Source organism: Bidens hawaiensis, unplaced genomic scaffold (genome assembly GCF_021521415.1).
Source record: "Bidens hawaiensis isolate Kalapana, Puna unplaced genomic scaffold, B.hawaiensis_p1.1 tig00021582_1, whole genome shotgun sequence".
Classification (NCBI taxonomy): domain Eukaryota; kingdom Viridiplantae; phylum Streptophyta; class Magnoliopsida; order Asterales; family Asteraceae; genus Bidens; species Bidens hawaiensis.
In genome coordinates this window covers 30,562-49,859 of record NW_027493360.1, presented here as the reverse complement: position 1 = coordinate 49,859, position 19,298 = coordinate 30,562, and the positions used below count along the sequence as shown (strand labels likewise).

Here is a 19,298-nt window from a genome sequence, read left to right as displayed (position 1 = left end):
AGTATTTCTCATCAGTGGCAGCTTTCCCACTGATGAGTATTCCTCATCAGTGGCAGTCTTCAGTAGCTGTGATCAGCGGCAACCTTCAGTAGTTGTCATCAGTGGCAACCTTCAGTAGTTATCATCAGTGGCAACCTTCAGTAGTTGTCAACTTGTCATCAGTGGCAACCTTCAGTAGTTGTCTTCAGTGGCAACCTTCAGTAGTTGTCTTCAGTGGCAAACATCTTCAGTAGTTGTCTTTTCTTCATCAGTTAATTGTTTATTTTTATGTTAATTGTTTTTTTTATTTTTCATGTTATACAAATGCGAATCGTAGTTTAGAATCCAAATCGCAAACGAAAAACGAAAAAAAAAAAATTTTTTACACTGTAACCGGTTGGAACCGGTTACGGTACAGGAACCGGGTTAGGAACCGGTAAGAACCGGTTAGATAGGTTAGGGGTCCGAGGGTGGGAGAACCGGTTCGGTTCCCTAACCGGTTCGAGCCTGGAACCGGTTTAAAAGGGGGTTTTGAATATAGGAACCGGTTAGGAACCGGTTCCGGTTCCTAGTCCCAAACCGTTTTGAACATATATCATAATGCTACAATCATATTAATACTTTAAATACATAAAAAGTTATTAGAATATTATTTACACATTAACTCCAGTAAAATTTGTTGGAGTATAAAAATTTAATTACAAATTGTGGTCTGAGTTGGAGATCAAAAACTATTCTAGTCATTCATGTATGGGCAAAACTCTCTAGTTGGTCAAAGTTGACAGAGAGCCTTCAACTCTCGAATTAATAGGCCGAGGCCCGCGCATGTGTAATCACTTCACTGAGTGTTTAGTTTCCCTCTGTTTCCAAATCTAACGAAATCAGATTTTTAGGCATCGCATGGGCATCTTCGTCAAGGTAAAGTTGTCCATTCAGGATTTATCACACGGGCTTGCATCGCATCTTCTAACGCTTCTTGTGACTTGTTTATTAGCATATATAGGTTAAGGGGTAGCCCACACTTAGGCTGTAAATGAACCGAACGAACACGAACAAGGAATTATTCATGTTCGTTTGTTAAGGAAATAATGTGTTCACGAACGGTTCACGGACACTTACCGAATGGGATTTTATATTCATGTTCATTCATTAAGTAAATGAATGTGTTCACGAACACAAACAAACACAAATACTAACTGTTATAACTTGACGGAATCATTAATTACTTTGGTGAAAGATCGGATTAACCCAACAAAGAGGATGTTGTGATGCTGTCTATGGCTACTTACGTACATAACATTCTGTTATATGAGTCTAAAGGTCTCTTAATACAGCCAAGGCTACATCCGGAGTAAAATCAGGATCATCAAGACAGATGATTGCAAGACAAGTTAATTTCATTGCCTCTTCAATAATATTGTCATCTACATCGGGCACGCGTGAATCAAGTGCTTTCATCAAGCTCTCTTTCAGATGTTTTCTACCGACTTTTAACGCCCGTCGTAGATTTTCAATAATGGTTTCAATACCAATACGTTCACCGGTTAGTATCTGAACCAACACTACCCCAAAAGCCTGGATGTTGCTCTCCACTGCTTTGAAGCCATCTGAAATCTCGGTATCATTTTGTTAATTTATGATGAAACTAAACAAATATTTAGAAGTCATTAGTTTAAATTAGATTTCAACATGCACCAGAAAAAGCTGGGAGAGACATTAAAGGAACTTACTGAATTGTGGTGGGTAGTATAATGGATCTATAATATCCTTCTTATGTGAATATCGATATACTAGTTTTGCAGCCTCAAAATCAGAAATCTTTGCGTTGAACGTCTATATTTTGTACCAAATTAAAGGAGAAATAAAACCACAGATTGTCAAAGTTGCATCCTAAGAAATGAAAGTTACCTTGTCTAGCAATATCTGGTTTAGCCTTATAGGGTGATTATCAATTTGCTTTTGTGTTCTGTGCAGGAACGAAAGGGCTTCAGCTATTCCTACCAATATTTGAACTCTTGTCTTCCATGGAAGTGGTATCTTGTCTTCTGAAAAGGATTAACATTTTACATTCTACACCAAGTTGCAACATTTAGTTTCTTATATGTTGTTTAAGGCTCTGCTTACTTGAGAATAGGTGAGTATGTAAGCTTCCATTCTCCATGAATTCATAAATAAGGAACAGTTGTTTGCCTTTGAAACAGTAGCCTAGAACCTTAACAAGATTCGGATGATTAAATTCGCTTAATGTAAGATCAACAAACTGCAAGCATATATACTCATAATTAGATCCATAAGATAGTTTACCAATATTCCATTTATTATTATTATCATTATTATTTATTTTTTTGAATAATTACAAGTCACCGACTATATACTATCACTCAAGATTTGGCAATTCATATGATACGATCATGATATTATCCATGCTCAATATATTGATTATATATCAAAAGATTTTTCTTACAAGCAAAGTAATTTTATTTGTTATTTAGTTTCCTTATTGTTCTTAATAAGGTTTGTTTATTGTTTATCTTTTCCTATTTTTGTGCATTTGTTTTCCTATAAAGTGTAATCTTCTTTTGAGTAAAAAGAATAAGAAAAATATTCAGAATATTGTTCCAGCTTCAATTTCTTCTTCTCTTCTTGTTCCTGGAGCCTAACCCACTTTACAGGTTTATGAGGAAATTGACCATCTCAAATCGGTCTATTACATGAGCACTTAAGCTCAACAGCTTATATATTTCCCTAAGTTAAAAGTTCACGATATAAAGTATATGAATGTAAACTAAGTACGCCATATCACGTACACCAGGAATCCTTAATTGCATGGTCATGTTCCAAGCAACGTTTTTGTTTCTTTTCCTTTATTCTTTTCTTTTGACAAAAGGTTAAGTTAGGTACCTTCTCGTTCAGGGGATATTGAATCTTGGGGTGGAAAAACCTCTTAATGACAATCCTTAATCTACAATCAGACAGGGAAGATGTATTTGTATACATCCAACCTTCAAAAACCTCCCCAAATTCTCCCACACCCAACCTCCTATGAAGGATGAAATTTCTTGTGGCTTTTTGTAGTTCTCCAAAAGAAAATACCTTCAAATCACTATGCTCTTTTGACAAGGAGGCATGATTAATGTTGCTTTTGTCAAGAGACTTGCTTTGTGCTTGAGGAAATGAACGCAACAAATAAAAAAACATAATATTAGAAATATTTCCTCAATGAAAAGAAAAAATAATGTTTTAATAACTAAAGAATCATAATATTCCTTTCAGTAGCCCCTTCAATATTATACATATGCATTCTACTCTTTCGGTTGAGATATAATAATAGTATTTGAAATGTTTAATTGCAAATAGAAAAGGGTTAAGATAATAATTTGGAGTTATAGATTAATGCTAATCAATAATGCATTGCATGTAATTGGTGTGGTTTACAAATGGAGGCGTGATTGACTATTATGCATGTCAAGAGAGGTGTGATCGATCGAGAGATGCACCTCTTGATCACATCGGTTCACCCATATAACCGCAAAGCAGTTATGCTACATAATCATAACTAATCTAATAATAAGTATAACATAGGTTTAAACATATACTAAGTTAATACAGTTTAATATATTCGACATGAAATAGATATTGAATATTCGAGACTAAAAAAATGACAAGTAAAACAAATCACTAAATAAGTTACCTGCAACATGATTTAAATGATCCAGCATTTCCCTTGAGGGGGCCTCTTTCGATGATGAACTGTGTTCAATGGTATCTTCATTGATCGTTGAGGGCTTCGTATCAGTATGAGCTATTAAGTGGAAATGATAAGGATTATAACTAATTGTAAATAAATATTTGTATGGAATACGCAAAATATACTTGTAAGTATATACCAGAGTTGACTTCAGGTGAGATAAAGGGCCATTTAATCATTCTAGCAAATGAAAATATGCCTGGAGCTGACTTTAAACGACTTTCGAATTTATTTTGTAATGCCAGCGAAAGCTCAAGAGCTGCCAGAATCTCTGCCATAGTAGGGCGTTTCTTTGACTCGCTATTCAGACAACGGTCTGCAATCTGCACATATACCTTCAAACACTTTGGAGAGATCTGACTTTTAATATTTAAATCAATGATCTCGTTCACTATCCCTTTCTCAATAGATTCATGAGCCCACTTTGCCAAACTGCACCTATCGTCATCAAGATTATTATCCAACGCCGCCCTCCCACACAACAACTCGAACAATACAACGCCAAAGGCAAACACATCGGATTTCCTAGTCAATCGTTCAGTCAAAAAATACTCTGGATCGAGATAACCAAAGGTACCCCTAACAAGGGTATTGACATAGGCACCTGATGTGTTTGTTGGGCCAATTTTGGATAATCCAAAATCGGATATCTTAGCAGCATAATCTTCATCCAACAGAATATTTGAGCTTTTGACATCTCGGTGTATGACTCCATGTTGGGTCCCTGTTCCAGTATGAAGGTAATGCAATCCTCTTGCAGCACCTATGCTTATCACTAGGCGTTGTACCCAGCTCAGATTAGTACCCTTTCTATGCAAATGATCATCCAGGGTTCCATTCGGCATAAACTCATAGACAAGGATCATCTCTGAGTTATCATTACAGTAACCGATCAAAGACACGAGATTGCAGTGCCTTAACTTAGTAAGCATCTCGATCTCAGCCCAAAACTCGGGTGCTCCTTGGTTGGAACCGGAATCCAATCGCTTAACGGCAACAGTAAAAGTTTCCCCATTTTCAACATTGAAAGTAGCTTTGTATACCTTACCAAAGCCACCCTCCCCTACCACCAATGCATCATCGAAATTCTGGGTGGCTGATAGGATCTCATCAAGTGAAAATTGGCGACATAATTGTGCGGTTAGTGGTGACATTTTAGCTTCCATTCTGAAAACACTATTTTGAGAAGTTCTTTCTGCCATAACTTAATGGTGACCGCTGAAAATCTATCCCTTGAAAATACTTGGCACCTACACCAATTGACTTTTCAAAACAAGGGTCAATTTAAGTGTGTGGAAATTTGCTATAGACAGCGAACCAAGGAAAGAAACAATCAACTCACTCTCCATAATCAAATGTGTTAAAAGACTACTTGGACCATTTCAAAACTACTCTTACTATACACGTATCAGATGGACAAATCCAAAACATTCAAGACGGGTCTTCGGGTATGATATTAGTTGTAAAAATTTACAAGTGCAGGATGGGCATGGATTATATGATACGCGGCCCAATTATCCGAAAATGTATACCCGAAATCAAAAACATTAGGGACGCGTAATGAAACAAGTATTCGGGAAACGGATTAAATTTAAAAATTTACTCGGGGATGTGATTAGGTAATTCCCGACCCATCTACCTGAAAATAGTTCATTTACTTTTCCATCATGATCACATTATGTGTTTGGTAATAATAGTATATGCGCTAGTGTGTTGCACCGTAGGTGTTTGACATATGTATTTTTTTACCACGGGTTTCAAATGTTGATAAAAATAAGCAAATCATAACGATACATTTTACAAAGGCAACAAATTAAAATATAAAAAAAACAAATTTGGAAAGAACTTAAATTGAAACCAAAGAAAAAACAAAATGAAAAAGGTAAATTTAACATATGCATGAATTAGATCAAACTTCAAGGGTGTTATTTGAACATTTCTATCTTTTATTATAGTTGTTGAAAACATAAAATTACATTGGAATAATAAAAAAAAATGTACTAAGCAATATCAATGAATATTATCTAACAATATATCGGGTATATCTTCGATGGGTCAAGTTATTTTACAAATGGTAATAAAAATAAGAAGTGTGAGAAGTCATAAATAATTGACATGTGTCAAGTGGGGACCAAAAGAAAAAGGGTATAGATGTAATTGTACACATTTTCTCTCACCACATGCAAGGCACATGTTAATACCCTCATCATTTTAGAACGTTTATAACTTTTTCGTGTGATATTTTTTTTTTAAAAAAAAAAATTCATCATAATAACAAGCGTTTTTTTATCTTTAATATGAGTATGATTTTTGTTATATAAAAATTAAAACAACAATCACGTCATTGTGTCTTTTCGCACAACATTGTATCCTTTTTCGTCATTGTGTCTTTTCGCACACCTTTGTGTCTTTTCGCTTATCATCGTGTCTTTTTTCGTTATTGTGTCTTTTCGCTTATCATTGTGTCTTTTTTCGTCATTGTGTCTTTTCGCACACCATTGTGTCTATTCGCTTATCATTGTGTCTTTTTTCGTCATTGTGTTTTTTCGCAAACCATTGTGTCTTTTTTCGTCATTGTGTCTTTCAACTCATCATTATGTTTTTTTAAATACTAATAACACCGTTGTGTAATAATAATATGTAAAATAATGATAAAATAACAAAAAATTATCTAATACATAAAACACAATGATTAATACATGTTACACAATAACTTGAAACGTAAAACACAATGGTGAATACATATAACACAATAACCTAAAACGTAAGACACAATGGTGAATACGTATAACACAATGACCTAAAACGTAAGACACAATGGTGAATACGTATAACACAATGACTTGAAACGTAAAACACAATGGAAACAACATATTACACAATGACTTGAACGTAATATACAATGAACGCAATACTATTTTTCTCAAATTAAATAAATTTGTCATATGTCAATCCGAATAAAAGACAATGAACGTATTACACAATGACTAAAAGTTAATGACGAACAAAACGACACAATTAAGTAATCTTTGTTTTAATTTTTATCTTTAATATGAGTACTAATTGAAAAATATAATGATCAAAATCTATGATACAATTCATATGAAAACTCAACCAAAAGACACAATGAACAACAAAAAAACACAATTAAAAAAACCCATTATTTTTTTATATATATAACAATATGATACTCATATTAAACATAAAAAAACACTTATTATTATGGTGAATTTTTTTTAAAAAAAATAATGTCGCATGAAAAAGTTGCGGACATTTTAAAATGATGGGTGAATTGACATGTGACTTGCATGTGGAGAGAGAATGTCAACAAATTCCATCAATTTTTATTTATTAAATTAATCTTAGCCATTCAAATCTAAGATCAATGGACTGAATTCCTTCTCACCCTTCTCATTTTTGTTGTCCTTTGTATTTTAACTTTTCGATACCCTTGTTTAATACCCGCTGAGTAATTATCTGACATGTAACCTATGGTTATCAAACAAAGTTTAAAATACATTCATATGATTAAATATTAAATTGGAAATGGTCAAAATACAAATACCCATCCAATCCGAATCTCTATCTATAATATATATAAACGTAAACATAAAAATCCTATGTGTCGCGATGTGGTCGCTCCCCTTTTTTGAAGTCACCAGATTTTCTTGATTTTTAAATGAAGGTTTCTCATGCATTTGACCCGAATTCATGGGAATGGGTCTTACCAAACCCAGATATTCCTTAAACGGGTTATAATATCTCATTAAATTAAAAATTATTCTCACCAAATTATTGATGTAAAATCCTATAAAATAGGATATACTAAAAATTAACATCTTATTTATTTTAATATATATATATATATATATATTATTTAAATTAAAAAACCAATTTTATAGTACAAAATTAAACGGGTCTTGGGTCTCATCAAACCATAAGTATATTATTAACTTTCATAAATATTATATATAATTAAAAAAACCAATTTTATAGTAAAAAAAATAAACGAGTCTTGGGTCTCATCAAAACCATATCGCTTTTAAACCGGATTATAACATCTCATTTATTTGTGAAACAATTTATCTATCAAACCATAAGTATATTATTAACTTTCATACAATAAAAAAATATAAATTCAAAAAAAATAAATATTAGAACAAACAATATAAAATAACCCCCGTAATACGGGGGATAAAAACTAGTTAATATATAAAACAGGTCCTAGAATATTCACTCGTTGTGACTATATGATCAACGGGTAGATATGGCAATGGGTCAGGTTTGGGAGAGGTTTTGGTAATCCCAAACTCAGACATTTTTATCAAAACCCCTCCTAAAGTCATCCAGTATTTGTCGGGGTATTTGTCCGTTGGGTATTAGGCATACCCGCCGATTTGGGTATACCCATTAGTTTATTAAAAAAACTTGTCGAATATACTCGGTCTAAAACTCATCAGGTATTTATCGGGTTTTGAAAATATATATCTAACAAAATTATCAAACCATTATTTAAACAATTAAACTTTACTCTAAACTTCAGCCTTTAAACTTGTATTGGTTGGTTAACCATTAAACCATGGTTTCGGATTTACATTGGGCTTTTCTTTTAAAAGATATAAAGGCCCTAGAAATTTTATTAACCTAGCAACGTGGGATCTAATTATCTATACTATATATAAAGCATGAGTGAGGGACCTCTTAAATTTTAAGAGGTATTAAACTCAATTCTTTATGTACAACACACAATGCATCAAAAGTATAAGAATTAAGAGTAATTAAGTATTTTCGTTCTTTTAAAATATACTTATAATTTTGGTCCCTCAACTTCACTACTTTTTTTGTAAATTTAGATAACAGTTACACATATGCCTCCTAATTCAAAACCAACTACCCCTCAACTTTTTAACGGCCATATATTTTCACACGTTAATATTTTTCTTAAAATAACTACATTATAAAAACGAATATTTTATTCTCTTAAATTTGAGTGTGATATTGTTATAGTTTTTTAGTTTTAAAAATGTAACATGTTACGCGATCACCGTGAAAAACTGTTAATAGGTCGAGTCGGGTGAGCTTGGGTCATTTGTAAAAGTGGATTAGGGTCAGAACAATTCGATACAAAAAATGGTTTATTTGGTTCGGGTTCGAGAAGATAGGGGCAGGTCAGACCGATGTCGAGTCGGAACGGGTTTAGGGCCGAAACGGGTTGGTTTACAAAAGTGATTTATTTGAAATTACTGTATATTTCGGGTTTGCTTCTTGATTTTCGTCACCGGTTACGCGGATGTCGTTGTTTACATGTACCGGGGCCGATAAACGTGTGTTTAGGACCACGTAACGCACATAACCAAATCTTGGTAAGCGCTCAACATAGCGCCCTACACCGTTAATCGTTATGAATTACACCCGTGGTGTTGGTTAAGCATGTTTTTATGTCAGTAACATGCATTCCGGGCCGGTTACGCGTGTTCAATCTTCGATTACACGCAACTGTCTTTGCACGAGTTACATGTCAAATTTCGGGCTACGTGCACACTGTCATCAGATGACGTATGTACTGGCACATACTAGACGTTCAATGTCGAGTTGCGTGCACACCCCCGCTGCATTGCGCGGGCACTCAGCTAGTAAGGAAATTATTTTCTTTCAATTCTTTTTAGGCAAACAATGCGGAACAAATGAAAGAACTTAAAAGTCCTAAACAAATAAATATATAAGTAAAAACAGAAAATTAAGTCGGGTTACTTGGGTATATATTCAGGTAATTGGGGTTATGTTATCGGGTAACTAAGCATGTTATAAATCCCATACACGTCCTAAACCCGCGAAAATTTTCAAAAGTAATCTCAATCCCGTCTCATACCCTAATGGATCGGGTGGGTGTTACTCGCTTTAAATATTTTCAGGTTTCAAGTTTTCTAATCGAATTTGAGTTTTATTGTCATCCTTAATTCCTTACCAACAGAGGACAAGAATTACTTTTACATAGTTTAAAGACGATTCTTAAAATTACCCTAAACTCAGATGGAGCAATTTATAAATCACTTATATCCGCAATTTATAAATCACTTATATCCATGCATTAGCGGGTTGTACCATCACCGTATACAACCCCCCCCCCCCCCCCAAATTAGATCCCGCATGTAGCCCTATTTCTTTCGCAACTTGTCAACCAAACCAAACCAAACCAAACCACACCACACCACACCGCACCTTCATCTCCATCTCTTTCAAAACCCTAGAAGATGTTCGGAGGTCTCTTCAGTGTAAGTACACTCTCAATTTCACACAATTCACATTCAATTTCGTCGTCAACAACTTATTAGGTCAAGTTGATTTCTCAATTAAACAATTCTATTCGATGAGTAGTTAAACAATTCTATTCGATAACTGTAGGCGAAATTGATGAAATTAATGGTTGATTTTGTGTTTTATTAGGCACTACGGCTGATCAGGATACTCGATTTTCGAACAAGCATGCTAAACTAATATCGCAGAAGTTTCCGCCCGAATTAGAGAATCTGGTTCGTTCTTATTTACGTCATCTAGGGGATTTTTTTTATTCAGTTTTATGCGTAGGAGCCTTATTGTGGAGGTAGGGTACTAGACCGTAGGTACGACCGTTACTTATTACATTACATGTTCTATTTATTATATTATTATTGTATACTAACCAAGGCCCAATGGACTGGGGGATGTGGAGGTAACCTAGAGATGTTCAACGAAACCGGTTCCTGGAACCGAACCGGTGGACCCGAACCGACCCGAACCGGTTCCTACCCGTTTTTTGTAGGAACCGGACCCTATCTGATTCAACCCGATGATCCGTGACCGGTTCTTGCATTTCTGAGGGGGGCGGGTAGGAACCGGAACCGAACCGGAACCGGTCTGGAACCGAACCATCCGGAACCGGTTCCTAACCGGTTCTAGCCGTTGGATCGAATATAGCCGTTGGAAATCGTTTTTTTGGCCGTTTTTTGACCGTTGGGGTCAAAAATAGCCGTTTTTTGGCTCCCCCAAGCACCCCACTGTATTTGGTGTCATGGGTTCATCACAACACTCAAAACGCAAACCCGAACGCAAAAAAATACAAAAAAACGCTATTACAACGTTTTGAGTTCTCTAATCTCTTGTTTTCTCTTCTTCTATATTCATATTTGTTGTTATGGCTGCCTCACAATCATCGGTTGGTCAAGGTTCCAACGCCGAACCAAGTTTCGTTCGTATTGTACCTCATAATCGTAATCAAGAGATTTGGTGCAATTGGGATTTGGTTGAATTGAGTGACCATTCATTGAAGGCTCGGTGCAAGTTTTGTGGGATTTATTTAAACCCACTTTCGAATTCAAATTTGAAGAAACACATCGAAAAACCGTATTGCAAGGCGTTGAAAAAGAACGTCGATTCGCAACAAACGCAAATGGATAGTGAAGGCGGAATATTTACATACCAAATTGATCGAGTTCAAGATCGTATGGCGAAGTTTGTGATTCAAGAAGCTTTTCCGTTTAGCCACTTCGACAACCCTCGCTTAACCGCCATGATTCGAGATACGCTTCAACCACAATACACTCACGTAAGTCGTCATACTCTTAAACGTTATTGTTTAAAATTGTGGAAGAAGGCCAAAGAGGTACTAATTGCATATTTTGAAAATATAAATACGGGAATAAACTTAACTAGTGATGTTTGGTCGGCTCCACATGGTCTACCCGAATCTTATCTTTGTGTCACCGCTCATTGGGTAGACCCGTCATCGTGGGAAATGATGAAACGCACCATTGCTTTCGAACTCTTTAAGTATCCACATACGGGAGATAATTTGTTTGAAATTTTAGATTATGTTATAAAAACTTATAAACTAGAAAATAAAATATTTTCAATGGCATTTGATAACGCGTCGAATAATACATCGGCGGTTGATAAATTAAAATTAAACTATACGCCGATTTGCAATGGTGTATTTTTTCACTCAAGGTGTGTTGCACATATCATTAATTTAATCGTGCAAGACGGACTTGCTTCGGATGAGGTTACATCGGTTATAAACGATTTTAGACTAATGATACATGAAGTTTTTAAGAAAGGTAAAAAAAGACAAATGGAATATAGAAAATTTTGTAAAGATACGGGAAGAAAAGCTTTGGGAGCTAATTGGGATGTACCTCATCGATGGAATTCCACTTGCATAATGTTTCAAAGTGTTTTGAAACAAAGAGAAACTTTACAAATGTTTCATTCTAGTCTTGCCGAGAATGATTTGGCAATCCCCATTTCAAATGAGAAATGGGAAATTATCAATGACTTATCGACTTTTCTTGAAGTTTTTAAAACATCAACTACGAAACTATCGGGAACGTATTATCCGACAAGTCCCTTGGTTCTTTCGGAGTTATTTTTAATCGTTAACAATCTTAAAGAATTTGAAAATAAAAGTCCAATGTTTTCAAACATCATATTACCAATGAAGTTTAAATTAAAAAAATACTTTCTTGAATTGCCACCGGTTTTTACTTGCGCCGCCGCTTTAAACCCAATGTTAAATGTTACGGGGGTTGAATGTGTGATAGACGAAATTTTTTCAGCCTTAGATATGCATGAAGTTGACCCAAACTTTTCAACAGAGGCAAACAATGATTTTAACTTGAATTTTAAATTTATGTATGACTTTTATTTAAATAAATATGGGTCAAACATACACATGCCTATTCCGGGGGGGTCTTCATCAAGTTCAAGTGCTACTAGAGTACGAGATCCCATGATTAGCCTTATGAACACCGTTCGCAACGTAACGGCTAAAAAACAAAGGGGTAACACCCCTTCAAGCGAACTAGGAAGGTATAGTGCAAATGATTACTCTACCGGTTTATCAGAAGAGGAATATGGCACTTTTGATGTTTTGGCTTGGTGGAAGGTAAATGAAACCGAGTTTCCGATTCTTGCCACCATGGCCCGTGATTTACTAACCGTCCAAGCTTCTACGGTAGCTTCGGAATCCGCTTTTTCTCTTAGTGGCAGGGTAATATCGGTGAGAAGAACAAGACTAAATTCGGAGTCGGTGGAAATGTGCATTTGCTTAAAGGATCACTTGGACTCAATCGATCGTATTCAACACGTAACCACTCTCGAAGATGAAACACCACTTGATGTTCGAGTGCACGACGAACAAGAAGGCATTTCTACAAGTAATTCCGAGGAAGAAGTCGCCGCTCAATAATTACGACGAACAAGAAGGCTTTTCTAGAAATAATATGTCACAACTTTATATTTACAAGTTTAATGTTTTGTTAGTTTGTTTTTGAAGATTTTAAAACATGTAACCTTTTTTTTTGAACTTCTTAAAGTAAATAAAATGAATTTTATGTTAATTGTTTTGTTTATTTTTCATGCTATACAAATACGAATCGTAGTTTAGAATCCAAATCGCAAACGAAAAACGAAAAAAAAAAAACTAAATGCACTTGTATTGCAAATCCAATGAACAAGTTTACATTGTACAATGGTTACATATTTAACTGATGATGTTCCAACTGATGAAACTCTGCAACTGATGTGTCACTGATTCATATTTTGCATCAGTGACAACAAACTCTTAAACTTATGAATGTTCCCACTGATGAGTATTCCTCATCAGTGGCAACCTTCAGTAGTTGTCATCAGTGGCAGCTTTCCCGCTGATTCAACTGATGACTGTTCCCACTGATGAGTATTTCTCATCAGTGGCAGCTTTCCCACTGATGAGTATTCCTCATCAGTGGCAGTCTTCAGTAGCTGTGATCAGCGGCAACCTTCAGTAGTTGTCATCAGTGGCAACCTTCAGTAGTTATCATCAGTGGCAACCTTCAGTAGTTGTCAACTTGTCATCAGTGGCAACCTTCAGTAGTTGTCTTCAGTGGCAACCTTCAGTAGTTGTCTTCAGTGGCAAACATCTTCAGTAGTTGTCTTTTCTTCATCAGTTAATTGTTTATTTTTATGTTAATTGTTTTTTTTATTTTTCATGTTATACAAATACGAATCGTAGTTTAGAATCCAAATCGCAAACGAAAAACGAAAAAAAAAAATTTTTTTTACACTGTAACCGGTTGGAACCGGTTACGGTACAGGAACCGGGTTAGGAACCGGTAAGAACCGGTTAGATAGGTTAGGGGTCCGAGGGTGGGAGAACCGGTTCGGTTCCCTAACCGGTTCGAGCCTGGAACCGGTTTAAAAGGGGGTTTTGAATATAGGAACCGGTTAGGAACCGGTTCCGGTTCCTAGTCCCAAACCGTTTTGAACATATATCATAATGCTACAATCATATTAATACTTTAAATACATAAAAAGTTATTAGAATATTATTTACACATTAACTCCAGTAAAATTTGTTGGAGTATAAAAATTTAATTACAAATTGTGGTCTGAGTTGGAGATCAAAAACTATTCTAGTCATTCATGTATGGGCAAAACTCTCTAGTTGGTCAAAGTTGACAGAGAGCCTTCAACTCTCGAATTAATAGGCCGAGGCCCGCGCATGTGTAATCACTTCACTGAGTGTTTAGTTTCCCTCTGTTTCCAAATCTAACGAAATCAGATTTTTAGGCATCGCATGGGCATCTTCGTCAAGGTAAAGTTGTCCATTCAGGATTTATCACACGGGCTTGCATCGCATCTTCTAACGCTTCTTGTGACTTGTTTATTAGCATATATAGGTTAAGGGGTAGCCCACACTTAGGCTGTAAATGAACCGAACGAACACGAACAAGGAATTATTCATGTTCGTTTGTTAAGGAAATAATGTGTTCACGAACGGTTCACGGACACTTACCGAATGGGATTTTATATTCATGTTCATTCATTAAGTAAATGAATGTGTTCACGAACACAAACAAACACAAATACTAACTGTTATAACTTGACGGAATCATTAATTACTTTGGTGAAAGATCGGATTAACCCAACAAAGAGGATGTTGTGATGCTGTCTATGGCTACTTACGTACATAACATTCTGTTATATGAGTCTAAAGGTCTCTTAATACAGCCAAGGCTACATCCGGAGTAAAATCAGGATCATCAAGACAGATGATTGCAAGACAAGTTAATTTCATTGCCTCTTCAATAATATTGTCATCTACATCGGGCACGCGTGAATCAAGTGCTTTCATCAAGCTCTCTTTCAGATGTTTTCTACCGACTTTTAACGCCCGTCGTAGATTTTCAATAATGGTTTCAATACCAATACGTTCACCGGTTAGTATCTGAACCAACACTACCCCAAAAGCCTGGATGTTGCTCTCCACTGCTTTGAAGCCATCTGAAATCTCGGTATCATTTTGTTAATTTATGATGAAACTAAACAAATATTTAGAAGTCATTAGTTTAAATTAGATTTCAACATGCACCAGAAAAAGCTGGGAGAGACATTAAAGGAACTTACTGAATTGTGGTGGGTAGTATAATGGATCTATAATATCCTTCTTATGTGAATATCGATATACTAGTTTTGCAGCCTCAAAATCAGAAATCTTTGCGTTGAACGTCTATATTTTGTACCAAATTAAAGGAGAAATAAAACCACAGATTGTCAAAGTTGCATCCTAAGAAATGAAAGTTACCTTGTCTAGCAATATCTGGTTTAGCCTTATAGGGTGATTATCAATTTGCTTTTGTGTTCTGTGCAGGAACGAAAGGGCTTCAGCTATTCCTACCAATATTTGAACTCTTGTCTTCCATGGAAGTGGTATCTTGTCTTCTGAAAAGGATTAACATTTTACATTCTACACCAAGTTGCAACATTTAGTTTCTTATATGTTGTTTAAGGCTCTGCTTACTTGAGAATAGGTGAGTATGTAAGCTTCCATTCTCCATGAATTCATAAATAAGGAACAGTTGTTTGCCTTTGAAACAGTAGCCTAGAACCTTAACAAGATTCGGATGATTAAATTCGCTTAATGTAAGATCAACAAACTGCAAGCATATATACTCATAATTAGATCCATAAGATAGTTTACCAATATTCCATTTATTATTATTATCATTATTATTTATTTTTTTGAATAATTACAAGTCACCGACTATATACTATCACTCAAGATTTGGCAATTCATATGATACGATCATGATATTATCCATGCTCAATATATTGATTATATATCAAAAGATTTTTCTTACAAGCAAAGTAATTTTATTTGTTATTTAGTTTCCTTATTGTTCTTAATAAGGTTTGTTTATTGTTTATCTTTTCCTATTTTTGTGCATTTGTTTTCCTATAAAGTGTAATCTTCTTTTGAGTAAAAAGAATAAGAAAAATATTCAGAATATTGTTCCAGCTTCAATTTCTTCTTCTCTTCTTGTTCTTGGAGCCTAACCCACTTTACAGGTTTATGAGGAAATTGACCATCTCAAATCGGTCTATTACATGAGCACTTAAGCTCAACAGCTTATATATTTCCCTAAGTTAAAAGTTCACGATATAAAGTATATGAATGTAAACTAAGTACGCCATATCACGTACACCAGGAATCCTTAATTGCATGGTCATGTTCCAAGCAACGTTTTTGTTTCTTTTCCTTTATTCTTTTCTTTTGACAAAAGGTTAAGTTAGGTACCTTCTCGTTCAGGGGATATTGAATCTTGGGGTGGAAAAACCTCTTAATGACAATCCTTAATCTACAATCAGACAGGGAAGATGTATTTGTATACATCCAACCTTCAAAAACCTCCCCAAATTCTCCCACACCCAACCTCCTATGAAGGATGAAATTTCTTGTGGCTTTTTGTAGTTCTCCAAAAGAAAATACCTTCAAATCACTATGCTCTTTTGACAAGGAGGCATGATTAATGTTGCTTTTGTCAAGAGACTTGCTTTGTGCTTGAGGAAATGAACGCAACAAATAAAAAAACATAATATTAGAAATATTTCCTCAATGAAAAGAAAAAATAATGTTTTAATAACTAAAGAATCATAATATTCCTTTCAGTAGCCACTTCAATATTATACATATGCATTCTACTCTTTCGGTTGAGATATAATAATAGTATTTGAAATGTTTAATTGCAAATAGAAAAGGGTTAAGATAATAATTTGGAGTTATAGATTAATGCTAATCAATAATGGATTGCATGTAATTGGTGTGGTTTACAAATGGAGGCGTGATTGCCTATTATGCATGTCAAGAGAGGTGTGATCGATCGAGAGATGCACCTCTTGATCACATCAGTTCACCCATATAACCGCAAAGCAGTTATGCTACATTATCATAACTAATCTAATAATAAGTATAACATAGGTTTAAACATATACTAAGTTAATACAGTTTAATATATTCGACATGAAATAGATATTGAATATTCGAGACTAAAAAAATGACAAGTAAAACAAATCACTAAATAAGTTACCTGCAACATGATTTAAATGATCCAGCATTTCCCTTGAGGGGGCCTCTTTCGATGATGAACTGTGTTCAATGGTATCTTCATTGATCGTTGAGGGCTTCGTATCAGTATGAGCTATTAAGAGGAAATGATAAGGATTATAACTAATTGTAAATAAATATTTGTATGGAATACGCAAAATATACTTGTAAGTATATACCAGAGTTGACTTCAGGTGAGATAAAGGGCCATTTAATCATTCTAGCAAATGAAAATATGCCTGGAGCTGACTTTAAACGACTTTCGAATTTATTTTGTAATGCCAGCGAAAGCTCAAGAGCTGCCAGAATCTCTGCCATAGTAGGGCGTTTCTTTGACTCGCTATTCAGACAACGGTCTGCAATCTGCACATATACCTTCAAACACTTTGGAGAGATCTGACTTTTAATATTTAAATCAATGATCTCGTTCACTATCCCTTTCTCAATAGATTCATGAGCCCACTTTGCCAAACTGCACCTATCGTCATCAAGATTATTATCCAACGCCGCCCTCCCACACAACAACTCGAACAATACAACGCCAAAGGCAAACACATCGGATTTCCTAGTCAATCGTTCAGTCAAAAAATACTCTGGATCGAGATAACCAAAGGTACCCCTAACAAGGGTATTGACATAGGCACCTGATGTGTTTGTTGGGCCAATTTTGGATAATCCAAAATCGGATATCTTAGCAGCATAATCTTCATCCAACAGAATATTTGAGCTTTTGACATCTCGGTGTATGACTCCATGTTGGGTCCCTGTTCCAGTATGAAGGTAATGCAATCCTCTTGCAGCACCTATGCTTATCACTAGGCGTTGTACCCAGCTCAGATTAGTACCCTTTCTATGCAAATGATCATCCAGGGTTCCATTCGGCATAAACTCATAGACAAGGATCATCTCTGAGTCATCATTACAGTAACCGATCAAAGACACGAGATTGCAGTGCCTTAACTTAGTAAGCATCTCGATCTCAGCCCAAAACTCGGGTGCTCCTTGGTTGGAACCGGAATCCAATCGCTTAACGGCAACAGTAAAAGTTTCCCCATTTTCAACATTGAAAGTAGCTTTGTATACCTTACCAAAGCCACCCTCCCCTACCACCAATGCATCATCGAAATTCTGGGTGGCTGATAGGATCTCATCAAGTGAAAATTGGCGACATAATTGTGCGGTTAGTGGTGACATTTTAGCTTCCATTCTGAAAACACTATTTTGAGAAGTTCTTTCTGCCATAACTTAATGGTGACCACTGAAAATCTATCCCTTGAAAATACTTGGCACCTACACCAATTGATTTTTCAAAACAAGGGTCAATTTAAGTGTGTGGAAATTTGCTATAGACAGCGAACCAAGGAAACAAACAATCAACTCACTCTCCATAATCAAATGTGTTAAAAGACTACTTGGACCATTTCAAAACTACTCTTACTATACACGTATCAGATGGACAAATCCAAAACATTCAAGACGGGTCTTCGGGTATGATATTAGTTGTAAAAATTTACAAGTGCAGGATGGGCATGGATTATATGATACGCGGCCCAATTATCCGAAAATGTATACCCGAAATCAAAAACATTAGGGACGCGTAATGAAACAAGTATTCGGGAAACGGATTAAATTTAAAAATTTACTCGGGGATGTGATTAGGTAATTCCCGACCCATCTACCTGAAAATAGTTCATTTACTTTTCCATCATGATCACATTATGTGTTTGGTAATAATAGTATATGCGCTAGTGTGTTGCACCGTAGGTGTTTGACATATGTATTTTCTTACCACGGGTTTCAAATGTTGATAAAAATAAGCAAATCATAACGATACATTTTACAAAGGCAACAAATTAAAATAAAAAAAACAAATTTGGAAAGAACTTAAATTGAAACCAAAGAAAAAACAAAATGAAAAAGGTAAATTTAACATATGCATGAATTAGATCAAACTTCAAGGGTGTTATTTGAACATTTCTATCTTTTATTATAGTTGTTGAAAACATAAAATTACATTGGAATAATAAAAAAAATGTACTAAGCAATATCAATGAATATTATCTAACAATATATCAGGTATATCTTCGATGGGTCAAGTTATTTTACAAATGGTAATAAAAATAAGAAGTGTGAGAAGTCATAAATAATTGACATGTGTCAAGTGGGGACCAA

General features: G+C 35.1%; 2 protein-coding genes across 2 annotated transcripts; both read right to left on the bottom strand.

Moving 5' to 3' along the window:
• Window positions 1-1,676: 1,676 nt before the first annotated feature.
• Window positions 1,677-4,929, bottom strand: LOC143563895 (putative serine/threonine-protein kinase PBL22). The gene is made up of 6 exons (XM_077051331.1): window positions 3,867-4,929; window positions 3,671-3,781; window positions 2,881-3,143; window positions 2,104-2,239; window positions 1,888-2,024; window positions 1,677-1,812 (listed from the first exon to the last, which is right to left on the bottom strand). The coding sequence occupies exons 1-6, from the start codon at window positions 4,927-4,929 to the stop codon at window positions 1,696-1,698; spliced, it is 1,827 nt and encodes a 608-aa protein (XP_076907446.1). The 3' UTR covers window positions 1,677-1,695.
• A 10,186-nt stretch (window positions 4,930-15,115) lies between these two features.
• On the bottom strand, window positions 15,116-18,368 carry LOC143563894 (putative serine/threonine-protein kinase PBL22). The gene is made up of 6 exons (XM_077051330.1): window positions 17,306-18,368; window positions 17,110-17,220; window positions 16,320-16,582; window positions 15,543-15,678; window positions 15,327-15,463; window positions 15,116-15,251 (listed from the first exon to the last, which is right to left on the bottom strand). The coding sequence occupies exons 1-6, from the start codon at window positions 18,366-18,368 to the stop codon at window positions 15,135-15,137; spliced, it is 1,827 nt and encodes a 608-aa protein (XP_076907445.1). The 3' UTR covers window positions 15,116-15,134.
• Window positions 18,369-19,298: the final 930 nt, after the last annotated feature.